Source organism: Laccaria bicolor, genomic scaffold, assembly GCF_000143565.1.
Source record: "Laccaria bicolor S238N-H82 LACBIscaffold_1 genomic scaffold, whole genome shotgun sequence".
NCBI classification, from domain to species: Eukaryota; Fungi; Basidiomycota; class Agaricomycetes; order Agaricales; family Hydnangiaceae; genus Laccaria; species Laccaria bicolor.
The window spans coordinates 1300369-1312748 of NW_001889872.1; the positions used below are offsets into that span (position 1 = coordinate 1300369).

At 49.3% G+C, this 12380-nt stretch overlaps 6 protein-coding genes across 6 annotated transcripts; 4 read left to right on the plus strand and 2 right to left on the minus strand.

Moving 5' to 3' along the window:
* Nucleotides 1-2941: 2941 nt before the first annotated feature.
* On the plus strand, nucleotides 2942-4117 carry LACBIDRAFT_320856 (uncharacterized protein; the record flags this gene model as incomplete). Its single annotated transcript, XM_001873376.1, has 7 exons — nucleotides 2942-3142; nucleotides 3212-3227; nucleotides 3285-3288; nucleotides 3473-3534; nucleotides 3644-3671; nucleotides 3824-3831; nucleotides 3945-4117. 7 exons carry the CDS (start codon nucleotides 2942-2944, stop codon nucleotides 4115-4117), a joined length of 492 nt encoding a protein of 163 aa, XP_001873411.1.
* Nucleotides 4118-4354: 237 nt separating this feature from the next.
* On the minus strand, nucleotides 4355-4878 carry LACBIDRAFT_301169 (uncharacterized protein; the record flags this gene model as incomplete). The annotated part of the gene is made up of 4 exons (XM_001873997.1): nucleotides 4355-4381; nucleotides 4431-4508; nucleotides 4560-4643; nucleotides 4696-4878. 4 exons carry the CDS (start codon nucleotides 4876-4878, stop codon nucleotides 4355-4357), a joined length of 372 nt encoding a protein of 123 aa, XP_001874032.1.
* A 97-nt stretch (nucleotides 4879-4975) lies between these two features.
* LACBIDRAFT_227929 (uncharacterized protein) lies at nucleotides 4976-6055 on the plus strand (the record flags this gene model as incomplete). The annotated part of the gene is made up of 5 exons (XM_001873377.1): nucleotides 4976-5136; nucleotides 5196-5315; nucleotides 5361-5469; nucleotides 5522-5659; nucleotides 5729-6055. 5 exons carry the CDS (start codon nucleotides 4976-4978, stop codon nucleotides 6053-6055), a joined length of 855 nt encoding a protein of 284 aa, XP_001873412.1.
* An 846-nt stretch (nucleotides 6056-6901) lies between these two features.
* Nucleotides 6902-7207, plus strand: LACBIDRAFT_301171 (uncharacterized protein; the record flags this gene model as incomplete). The annotated part of the gene is made up of 1 exon (XM_001873378.1): nucleotides 6902-7207. The coding sequence occupies one exon, from the start codon at nucleotides 6902-6904 to the stop codon at nucleotides 7205-7207; it is 306 nt and encodes a 101-aa protein (XP_001873413.1).
* Nucleotides 7208-7418: 211 nt separating this feature from the next.
* On the plus strand, nucleotides 7419-7736 carry LACBIDRAFT_301172 (uncharacterized protein; the record flags this gene model as incomplete). Its single annotated transcript, XM_001873379.1, has 1 exon — nucleotides 7419-7736. One exon carries the CDS (start codon nucleotides 7419-7421, stop codon nucleotides 7734-7736), a length of 318 nt encoding a protein of 105 aa, XP_001873414.1.
* Nucleotides 7737-8195: 459 nt separating this feature from the next.
* On the minus strand, nucleotides 8196-12276 carry LACBIDRAFT_301173 (WD40 containing SNARE-dependent exocytosis protein; the record flags this gene model as incomplete). The annotated part of the gene is made up of 16 exons (XM_001873998.1): nucleotides 8196-8246; nucleotides 8300-8369; nucleotides 8420-8606; nucleotides 8662-8915; nucleotides 8977-9082; nucleotides 9129-9497; nucleotides 9547-9738; nucleotides 9790-10228; nucleotides 10284-11150; nucleotides 11203-11280; nucleotides 11327-11349; nucleotides 11394-11458; nucleotides 11523-11668; nucleotides 11720-11889; nucleotides 11942-12067; nucleotides 12117-12276. The coding sequence occupies 16 exons, from the start codon at nucleotides 12274-12276 to the stop codon at nucleotides 8196-8198; spliced, it is 3303 nt and encodes a 1100-aa protein (XP_001874033.1).
* Between the last annotated feature and the right edge of the window lie 104 nt (nucleotides 12277-12380).

The window sequence follows — 12380 nt, forward strand, 5'->3', positions numbered from 1 at the left end:
AAGTGGCCCTGGCTCTGCTGCTGTCAAATTCTTTGCCGTCACTTTACGTCCCTCAGGCTTTCTTGGGGGTTTTCGCATGTTGGGATCTGTGGCTGGCTTTTTGTGTTTGGGCGCGGTGATACTATATTGCACATATGTAGCCATCTCTCCTGTACAGGCTGTGCTAATTTATAAACGGCCTTGGAAAGAGTCCGATGGTTTTTGACCTCAGCGCGACTGCTACTGCTCGACGCGTCCACTACTACTCAGAACGCACAACACTGAGGCCAGCGCGCCTATTCCAATGACGTCACTTCAAGCTTTTTTCAAGGCGCGACCACGGTGTCGGCAATTCCCCGCAATTCCCAGCCCTACACTGCCTCACCTTAAAGCCCCTTGAAGCCACCAAATATAGGCATAATGCGCCTTAAGGTTGACATTAAACTTAATGTACATTACATTGCGGCAACACTAGCCCGAGGAACCTGGGTAGTAGACTCGAACCAGTCTCTAACGGGTTCAATTCACTATGTTGAGTACTAGGGGAGGGACGGAGAGGACTTTGATGGACGAGTCCGGATTTGATCAGAGTAGGGCGGGTAATTGAACCCATAGAGACTGGTAGGGATTAACCGTAAGGTAACCGACAAGTTTTATAACTCCGATTATCACAAACGTCGAAAAACTCAAAGAAGCCCACGGAAAAGCTGAAGTGTGGCTCAGGAGTGCAGGTCTGTCACCAGATTATGCAAAGAGAGAGCTCATGCACTACACCAGGAGGAAGAATGACGAAAGCCCGTCCATCGTGTTCGACGACCAGGACGGCACACGCAGAGTGGTCAAACCAGAGCCAACAGTAAGGTGGCTGGGAGTATACTTTGACCGCAAACTCAGGTTCCAAAAACACGCGTCAATCCTCGCAGCACGCGGCGAAAATGCAGTAAGTGGGCTAACAATGCTCGCAAACACACTACGGGGCCTGAGCCAGACCCACCTTCGGCACCTGTACCTTGCCTGTGTATCCCCAAAGATACTATACGCATGCCCAGTATGGTGGACAGGGCACCAGTACCAGATCAAACCCCTAGAAAGAGTACAAAGGCGCGCACTAAGACTAATATGCGCAGCATTTAGGACGACACCAATCGAAGCACTCAAGATAGAGTCCTCAATCCCCCCCATAAAACACCAAGCCAACCTGCACGTTAAACGATGCGCGATCCGGTTCAACAAGCTGAGTCGCTCCAGTCCTATCATACAAAGGCTGCCACAACAGTGGAGGAAACCCAGGGACAAGACGTGCCCACCCCCCCTCCAGCCCAGGCTCAACAACAACTCGGCCACAAACCTGGCCAGGACGACAAACCTACTTAACATCGCTAAGCAAACATGCCACGCACACGAAAGAATTGACCCTTTCCTTGTAGCCCCATGGCGGCGCACGTGTTCCAGCTTCGGGGGACGGGTGGAGATTAACCCTTGCAAACCAGAGACAAAAGACGACGAAGAAAAACATAAATTAATAGAAGATCATAAAGAAAAATACCACAAGCTAGCAAAAAGAGAAGACTGCCTAATTATCTACACGGATGGATCCATGGTGAAGAAGAGGGGATTCCCACAGGTGGGAGCAGCGGCGGTCGGGTTTCATAAGGGGGAAGAGGTTTTCACGGGGAAGATGGGGATGGGGGGGAAGGGCAGAGGTATACGACGCGGAAATGGCAGGGCTGAAGATGGGGGCGGGCTTGGCAACGAAGTACATCACCAATCACCCAGAGATCAAGAGCATCCACTTCTTCGTGGACAACTCGGCAGCAGCGGGGGCAATATTTGACCCCAAACCACAACCAGGACAACTATACGCAGTCAAATTCCACCGGAAAATGACCAGATTCCTAGATAGCGACCACACCCACTCAATCGAAATCGCCTGGTGCCCAAGCCATTGTAACATAGCAGGGAACGATAGAGCGGACGAACTGGCGAAAGAAGCCACCCAGCTTGCGTGGAACGCACCAATCAGCACATCCCGAGCGTTTGCACTACGTCGCGCCAAAGCGTCCACACAGACAGCCTGGGTCCGTGACTGGCAGAAAGCGCCCCGGAAGGGGAGGTTCGCAATTTCCAACAGGATACCCCCCTCTCTCAACCCCACCAAACACTTCATAGAGCTCAAAGACCAACGCGAAGTGTTCGGACGACTAATCCAATGCCGCACCGGACACGCGTACACCGGCGAATTTCGAAGACAGTTCTTCCCTGAAAAGAGCACCAACTGCGAGTGCGGGGAGGACCTACAAACTCGAGAGCACATCATCAGAGAGTGCAACCGCTACGAGGAACAGCGGAAGAAGCTGCGCAAGCATAACCGAGACCTAGCGCTCCCAGAGCTGCTGGGAACGCCCAAGGGTATAGCTGCCCTAGCCGAGTTCATTCGAGACTCAGGTGCCTTCACGTTCACCGGGGAAAAATACACCCCCAAGGACCTCCCCTCCTTCCACGACGAACCAGAGCCCCCCGATATTGACTCAGAAGACGACGAGTCAGACGCTGAACCATAGCACGCCCATGCCATCCACACCCGTGTACACAACCCCGCGAGCGCAATAGCGCCCGCCCATGCCCTAGCGTCATATGCACGCAACAGTCCAAGACCCCCGTTCATTCGGCCGTCTACCAAAACACTATACATTATCTTTACATTACAGCTACACAACGGACGTTAATACCCACACAAGTGGAGGCCCACCAGACCCAACTACACCTAAGGGGAGCCTTACGCTCTCCGTGCGTCTTAGTACTAGGCTACTTGTTGCACGTAAATCTCTAGAAACCAAAAAAAAAAAAAAAAAAAAAAAAAAAACTCCGATTATCGAGTATAAAAGGAAATTAAGGCGCACGTGTATTCGTTGATGGCCAAGACGCGTCGCGTAGATTTTGCAGAATACTATTCCTTGACACCATGAGCCCTCAAAAACGCGCGCGATCTGACGAAAACTCGTCCCCCACGCCTGTTGCTACACCTCGGAGGTCACAGCGGAGAGATACACCCACCCCCACGCCCAGGAACTCGCACGGCTTTCAGATCATTGATGGTCTCACACCTGTCCCAAACCTGAAGCGGCGTCGCGTTTTTACTGCCGAGGAGCTTGTCAATCGCGAAGTTGAGCGGACTAAGGCTCAGAGGGAACATGCTGAAAGGCAGAAGGAGCAGGAGGTAGAGATATTTTAGAAGATCACAGCAAAATGTGAGCACCAATACGGTGACCTATAGATCTCTTGACACTTACCTGATTTATCATCAGTGCAGTGAGAGGCGAAATGGTGAGGACAATACTATCCTCATCAAGCAGCAATGGCAAGGAAAAGCATAACGTTTTCCCACTTCCAGTCCCCACGTCGACGACGACATCCTGCCCACACAATATCGCTTCGGACGCATCTAATTGCCATGAAAATGGCTTTTTATGCCAAATTTCGTACGCCCTTGCAGCAAGTCGGTTTCGGTCCACTTCTTCTGGTTTGTATTTTCGAACTTTCGAAACGGGGGGCATGGTGAGTGCTCAGTTTGGTGGTAAAACGTACACCAGCGTCATCCCCGAACCCCAGACATGTCTCGGGTGAACGCGTATTGAATAAATAAAATACATGTAAATTTCTAAAGTTATCGAGATGTATCTAAGTTCGTTGCTGTAAGTTTTGAGTATCGAAGGACTCGTGAACGCGTTTTGAACGCGTTGCGAGCACTTGAATTGAGGATGTGTTATGTAAGGAGAGTTTCCTCATTGAGACGATAATCGGAGTCCGACATTTTGTCGGTTGCATCACGATCAATCCCTTCCAGACGTTATGGTGAGTAATACGATCCCAATAACGGCTGGTGTCGAGACTACCTGGGTAGCTCAGAGCTATACAAGACGCTTGATCAAGGGCACCTGGTGATAAGCAATTTATTTCCAGATTAGATCCTCTCATTGGGCAAGGTGTCCGCAGCATGTCGGAAACTGATCCCAATAACGAGAAGATTATCAGCGGAATGTCTGATTTCATCATTCCTCCCGGCGCAGTGAATGTTTCTTCTCCCACCTCCTTGAAAGGTTTGAGGGAAACTTTGGCATCCCCTCCTGTTCCCGCCTGAACAGACTTTTGGTAATTGTCGGGGGATTGATCGTGGCACAGGGGACGTGATCCACACAGAGGACATTCAAATAGAGTATCATACAAGATCAAATGACAGTCGTAGAGGATCGATATACAACCTGGTGCTTAAGTCAATCTCCGCATAAGAACATCAACACATATCCCACCGATTTTTAATGTTTCAAGCGTGCTTGTTCCACAGAAAAGGAATTACACCGGCTCTTCACACCTTAAACTACCCTATTTCGTGTTCGGCCAAGAGCTGAATGTATCATGAGCTCGATTTTTAGACGGATAGCCAGGAGTCCTACCATGTTTGGGATACCATTTGAGATCGGATAATCATGTTTGCAGTTCGGGCAGATCATTGAGCCTTCTTCAACGTGGATCTACGGAAAACTCATGAGCACCCCACCAACGAGTAATGTTTCAAGATCGACCTCAAGAAGAACGTGGTGTAAATTCTTCAAAAACTCGTCATCCAACATTTCCGGTTGTTCAAGAGGTAGCGAGGTGTCTCCCAGCTTCGAAAAATGTTAGGAATGAACTTTAGATGGGAAAAAAAATGGGACGCACCTGTCTGGCTGTATCAACCAACGCCTTCCACTCAATCTTCGGCAGAAACCCCCTGATGAATTCTGGATTATATTCGGCCTCCCGCAGCTCAAGCTTCGCATCCTTGAACTCCAAAGGGAAATTGTTTGACGTGCATCCTTTTACGTGGCACGCAAGGAGGTTGTGCGTGATAAGGCGGACCATTGGCGCGTCTAGAGAGATGGATCATTGTAGATTGTTGACGTAGGGAGAGATCAAAAGTGATCGGGATCAAATAAATTGCTCAATCTCCTCAACAGCGATGAGACCACCGTCGCCCTCGATTCCAGAGAAGGAGTTCCTCTTCAGCGCCCTCAAACAATCCTTACGACTTGATGGTAGACTACCCTTGGAGATGCGCTCGCCAACCATCACGTTTGGGCCAGATCTTGGTTGGGTGGAGTGTGGTCTTGGAAAGACAAGGTACGTCGAACTTGCTGTCGTTTCTTCAAAATGGTGGCCTAACAGAGACTACGCGACAGGGTTCTTGCTCAGGTGGAAGCGAAAATGGTGAAACCGGCACCAGAGCGACCGTTTGAAGGAACAATCACGATTCACTCAGAGATTTCACCTATGGCATCGAGCGAGTATGAACCTGGCCGGTAGGTATGTGCTCAATTTTTTCGTCTCAAAGCGTATTAAGTCAGTGGTAGGCCATCAGATGAAGAAGTCGCCATTACACGTATGCTCGACAAGGTTCTTAAACGAAGTGATGCCGTGGACAAGGAGTCGTTGTGCATCTTGGCTGGGCAGAGGGTGCGGAGTGCCTTCAATTTACAAAAGACGATTCTTACAATCTGTCTTACAGGTTTGGCACATCCGCTTAACGTTGCATTTTCTAGCGGACGCCGGAAACATGCTTGATTGCGCATGTCTGGCTGGAATCACGGCCCTTCGACACTTCAGGAGACCAGACGTTGAAGTTGTTGGAGACGAAGTTATCGTCGTACGTCGATCTTTTGTTTCCGTCTGCGCTTTTTCACGGTCACTGATTAACATCCGCCATCTTTTCAAGCATTCTCCCTTGGATCGGGCTCCAGTGCCTCTAGCGATCCATCACACACCCTTTTGCTTTACTTTTGCCTTTTTCCCCGACATTACGACACCCCCCGTCCTTGATCCAAATCAGCTGGAGCAAAGGCTCAGCGCCGGTCTCGTGTCGATTGCCTTGAATGCCCAGAAAGAGATATGTGTGCTTCAGAAGCTCGGTGGGGTTCCTCTGGAGACTGAAGAGGTCTTGAGCCTTGTTAATGTGGCTGTCGGCAAGGCGAAAGAGCTGCACGGATTTCTCGACACCCAATTACGCGAGGATTGGGTTGGTCGAAAGGTTGAGGTTAGATAATCAATAAAAGGTGTTTCGCACTATCATTTTTAAGTCTGCGCAACATCTCGGAGTTCTCTCGTCAGATACTTCATATCATGTCGTTTTTCTGGCTTATTTGTGCGCATGATTTCCAGGATACTTTGACAAGCAGTCAAGTCGACGCTGACGTCACTTCTTCCTCACCACGATGGAGGACCCATTCGCAGAGATTAAATCAGTCGTGCTCAAGGTCATTGCGACACTCACCCGACGTTCAACAGGCAGGATACACGAATCAAGATATGGGTTTCAAGCATCCCTTCTGTTCCATTCATCCGGGACCAAATTTGAGGAACAAAGCTACGAGCCAGTGCGCGAAGAGAAGTCCTCGAACGTTCCACTGAATTCTCAGACATAATCCGGTAAAACACCTCGCAAAATTAGGAGGTATACGGATTACGTCAATGAGGCTTTGGAAACCCATGTTGTACCAACACGTAGAAGAGTGTGGTTTATGCTACACCGCCATTTGTTCAAAAGGCTGATGGCATCTGGAGCGAATCTCCGCTTGACAGGTTTCTGATTGAGGTTGCTTCGGCATGGATGGCAGGTGTGTCGGAGCTTGGGACGTAAATGTTAGCCCCAGCAGCCTGACACCTGGCCCACAGGTGTACAACTCTCCTCAGGAAGACCTGTTCTGCCGATTTTCTTCGGGCAACGAAATAGCGTATTTAGGATAGAAATTAATCATAAGAAAGTAATAAAACAATACCATGAGAGCTTCCAAGTTCTTACAGGTGGAAAAAACGGGGAACTTTGAGCTCAACATGAAAAGGCCCGTGCGACAAGCTCTCGAAAATCTTCAAGTCGTTTAAACTCCGCGCTATGTTTGGTTATTTCCAAATTTCAACCAGAACCAAACTTACCTTCTTTACCACAACATCTCCCCTCACCAGGCTGCTCGCTCACAGCTCGCTCCCATCCTCGTTATCAGGAGTCGTTGTTATCATCCATGCTCCGTTACCCACTGGCTTGTACCCCCATGTGATCTCCCTCTTGTTATTTCTTTGGTTGTCCCTGTTCCCTACCCGTGCGCCTGTGTACGGTCGTTACCATTTGTCACTGTTCTGGGCTTTTGTTCCCGCCCATTGCCCCTTTGTATCTCCTCCCCGACGTATACCCGCTCACTAACTCTAACTCTTCCAGATACTTTCACTTCGAATGGAAGAGCAGGAACAGGTAATAACTTGACAACAACTACCACCACCAACAACAAACGGTGATATGTGCCCACCACCATCCGCGAACGACGACGAGGTCCCATCACCACATCAACAAACGGCGATGAGGGCCCATAACTACCACCACCACCCCCAACAACCAGGTCCCAGCACCACCGTCAATGAACGACGACGAGCGCCCACCACCACCTTCAAGAAAAGGTGACGAGCACCCACCACCACCATCAACCAACGGCCACAATCACCACCACCGACAACAACGAGGGCCCAGCACCACCGTCAACGAATGGCGACCAGGGTCCACAACCACCACCACCTCCAACGAGGGCCCACCTGTCAACGAACGGCGACGAGCACCTACGGGCCACGTCAAACGCCCACCATGGAGTAGCCAGGTCCCTTGGGTATGTGTAGTAGATAGCGTAGTTGTAAATACCTCTTGTGTTCCCTTGTTAGAATACAATTTATTCTTTTGTTAATGGTTTTGATCAATCTGAATATCTACCAATTTAACAGGTCTGCTCATAATGCCATGGAATACAGCCCACCTACATAATAGGCATAGGTGGGGTGAAGCACCCTTGCCGCTGGACATCCACCTGGCCCTTCAGCTGCTATCAATATCGGAGGGACAGCTGTCGTCAACATCCAACCCAAACGTGAGAGCTACATCAACCTGGGGACACGCTGTCGTTGGCCAGTAATGACTGTTGAGAAAAGGTCCCATCAGCATGTCTGACAGCTGCCAAATTATGCTGGTCAGGATTTGTCACCCACGTTTCTCTCACATGTTCACCATTTGGCGGTGTAGGTGTTGGATGTTCACTTATGTAAGGTGGTAGGCAGGAACACTCAGTTGAATGATAACGGGTATGAGAAAAAAATAGAAAAAGCAGAAGTACTATAAACATAGCCATAGCCCAAATGTAAGCCACAATTTAGAGGCCAAACCACGACTTTGTTGTCTGTTGAGCCGCCAGCCGTTTCGCCTAGAAAATGTCGGGACGGTTGACTTGGCCGTTTAAGGATATGATTTTCTTACCTGCGCTACCATGCTTTTGCTTCCAGCTTCGAGCGCACTGAAGCTCTCTTCCAGGTTCCCTAGCAATTGACTTCACATAATTGAGTAATGGATGATGCAAGATAGCGGCGAGATGCGTACCCTCGCTCACCAAGCGCGGAGGTTAATCGATTATATATGTTGGCTTGTGCTGCTGCCGCCGAGGCAGCAATACTCGCCGCAGCTGACCCCGCCGTACTTGCCACCCCGGCCTCCGCCGACATTGCCGCGTCTTCAGTTGCCTCCCTGTCCCGCGGTTTCTTGGGAGTGGGTCTGTCAGGGCCGCCCACTTCGATGGCGTTAAAAACAAAGAATGAAGACTGAAAATTATACAGAGAACGCACAGATATCGTCAATCTGTGCACCAGTCAAAGCTTGGGCAGTTTGAAACCAGGATCCCATCAGGGACACAGGCCCAAGGGAGACAGGTTGTGGTTGGGCAGCGAGGTTCCGATTGATGTTTGTGAAATCGAGGTCTGCAGGGGCATGCAAGCGACGGATGTCGAATAGGGTTCCATATGTAGCGCTATCGATGATTCCCGATATGGGGCTTCGAGCCCAGGAGACGAAGTCTCCACTCTCATCAATAGTCAATAGCCTGCATTCGATAAGCGTAAAATAGCATTTAAATACGTATAACTGTGGGGTTTTAAACTTACGGAGACGACGTCAGAGCATGCTCAAAGTCATGAAGATGTTCAAGTTGGGGCAACGAGTACGTCAAGACCTCGTTTTTTTCGGTTACAACGACAAGGGCACGAGAACCTTTGACTAGTGAGCGTGTAAGAGAGGAGGTGTGGAATCGACCAACCCATGTGCTCGACCAACTGAGCAACTTGTGTGACTCCTGCCTTGTGTCGCCACTCTGCTTTACCGATACGATCACCATCAATATCGGTAAAGCATCGTGCACCTTTTTTTCCAACTACTAAGAAGAACGAGTGGGAGTTGTCTTTGGGAGTGGGTCGCAGTGATGCTGCTAGCCTCGCTGGATTAGGTTTCTTTAACGCCCCTGTTTTGCTATCAATAACAACACTATAGATTGGGTCCCATATTCCCTTGATTGTGATTGGTTCGCCAGATACTTTCCAGGAGGCCGGATTCCCGGACGGAACGAGTGTAAACACCTCGCTATCGCCAGATGAGCAGGAAGCGATGAGGCGAACGCGCGCTTCGAAGTCTGAATTACGGGGGTTAGGGGAGAAAAGAGATATTGGAATGATGACTACCTTTTGAAAGCGGAGCGATTGTCCAGACCAACGACGTGACTACATCAAAGTGAGACGCATGGTGGCCTACTCCAGACAAACCAATGGTAGGCTTCGCCCTGTGTTTCTTAACGACTGCGCTATGAATGATTCTCGGGCCGCGCATGTCAAGGATTAAAAGGGAACCATCCGAATACGAGACGGCAAGAAAACCTGAATACAATTTGAGGGTGCAGTACGTATAGTCTATAGAGAAATGCTCACCAATGTCAGAGAGAGCGCAGGCTTCCACGTTGCCTTTCCCAGCAGGGATCAAAAAGTACGGAGAGAGTCGTTTTTCCGGTTGAGGCACTACCTGCTTGAGTGGAGTGATTTGACTGTCTGGGATGTTTGCAACATTGGGCGAAGTTGGTGATGACCGATAAACAACGACATCCCCAGTATTGAGAACCACTGCGAACTCAAGCGCCTCCGGCGCGACTTCAACAGAATGGATTGATGTTTCCTTGTCGGGGAAGAATATTCGGTCACCAGTAGCGTTGGAAACCACATCGCTCAAATCTATCGTCATTGTTGGAAAAGCGTCGGGGAAATGGTTTTGTAGTGGATCAGTGCCAGAACTGACTAACAGTTGAGCGCTGACGTCAAAAAATTGGACTTTGAGGTTGAGATGGTAAGTCATCAAAATGCGGGGAGGTTGATACTGGATGAACAGTTGTTACAATACATCAAAATACGCCTGAGTCTATTCGACAAACCTTGGATAACCTGAGCTCGTTCTGCTTCGTTTGATCTGCAAATGCTCGACCACCTTTGAGCACCAAATTCCGCTCATCTACTGATCGATCGCCTATGAAGAGGTGGTAAACGTCCTTTTCTAGGCTTATGAGGCGTCCGCCAAGAATGCCAGCATTGCCATTTGAAAGCGAGAAGGGGAGCCGCAAGGTGCGAACGTCGATGGCCCTGCTTTCGACCCGATCAGAAGACGAGGCTTCTCGTGTAAAAAAACCAGAAGGCGGAAATAAATATCCTTCAGTAGCTCGTGTACTCCTGACAAAATCAACAAGAAATATGATAGCATACGGGTCGAAACTGCCAGAAAAGTGGGGACTACTTGTGGGAATCAGGAGATAATCTTGAACAACGCCACTCGTACGATAGAAGAAAGATTTTGTAGGCTCGATAGATCGGCACATGGCATCCCTAAAGTGCGGATGCAGGGCAGTAGACGGACCAGGAGGTGGCTCCGAGGGTTGAAACGGAGGAAGGAGGAGAGTGGTCAAGCCGGGAGACGTGTCCGTCAAAAGACCGCCCAAGATAGTCAATACAGTGTCTCCGCCCCTCAGATCCGCTGAGTTAGAGAATCCACTCCAGGAAAGTTTGAAAATAGATTCTCGGATGGACTTTGAAGAATTGGGTTTGCCCTCCGTCAGATAAGTCTCTAGCCCATCAGCATCAACGATATTGACGTCGACTGTCTCGATGGTACGGACAAGCAGAGGTTTTTCTTGGTCATCTACTGCCCAAAATGCGATAGAGCCGTCAGAATGTCCAACTGCGAAAAAGTGCCCTGTTGGATGTACTGCTATTGCCGTTACCTCTGGTCGGCGATGCTCGAATATGTCCTTGACAAGAAGAGTAGTAAGAAAGACCGTAAATACAAGAGAAAGGATGTACCTCTATTCCGTATCCCGTCCCGCCAGGCGCACCTGGAGGAAGGACTAGCTCATATGCATGAACGCTGCTTCGTTGGGTCTGGCGCCCGTTAGTGATTTATTGACCAAAAGGGGGGGAAACGGACAAGGTCACTCAAAATCACTCCTCCTGAGTACAAGTTAGGAGAGATTGATGTGTTGAATGCAGCTCACCTGTGTAGGCCACAAACACCAAATTTAGATCTCGTGGATGTATCACTACTTCTAGAAGTAGGAGACTGCATAGAAAAAAAGGCCAATTTTCCTGAATAAGAGAGTTTCTTGACTCAGTGGGTACCTCACGAGTTTAAATCGGCAGCAATAGGGACACCACTGGCAGCCATATCCTTAATGTGGAGTTTCCATAAGTTTGGCACGGTGTACGGGGACTTCCGAAAGCAAGTGAGGTCAAATGTTTTGATTTCTCCAGTCTGCAAGGCAAGGAAAACCTAGCGATGCTGAATCAATTTGAATGTCTTTCGGCCAAGACCTTGACAAACGTGTGTATGCGAAGGCGAAAGGGTAATAGAGCTGCATCGAAATGGACCTGAGTGTCTAAAGTGGGGGTGTGGTGTGAGAACTGACTTGACTGGATCAAATTTTGTGGTTGAGACGATCTTTGGTCCCCCAAAGTTCGAAAGATCCCAAACATGAAGCTGATTGTTGTCATCTAAACGGAGTGGATATGGACATAATTTTTTGGATCAAAGAAAAAGGCCCACCAAGCGCGACGATATTGGATGTTACGACCGCGAAAGACAGGAAGCGCACTGCAAAGTCTTGGGGCAGAGTTATCTTACATTCCACACCCGCGCCGCCGTACAAGTAGATACTCCCGCTAGACGTACCTTGTGGGGTGGTGAATGGAAAGTCTGTCTAGCAAAGTTATTAACCCACCGACCGCCAAAAGGCCAGAAGTTGGTTCAATGGCGAATGAGGAGACATCAATCAGGAATTCGAAGGTTCTCAGTCGCCCGATCATCCAATCCCCTTCGTCGCGAAGCTCAGGGGACAGGTCCGGAATGAAACTAACATGTTCGTGTTGTTTCGAGAACATTGCCCTGAAGGAACGAGTGCGATAGATAATTATTACAGCCGTTTTCATAACGATAGGCCTAATCTCGACCAAATACACGTACAGGCGGAGTCTAAAATTGTACG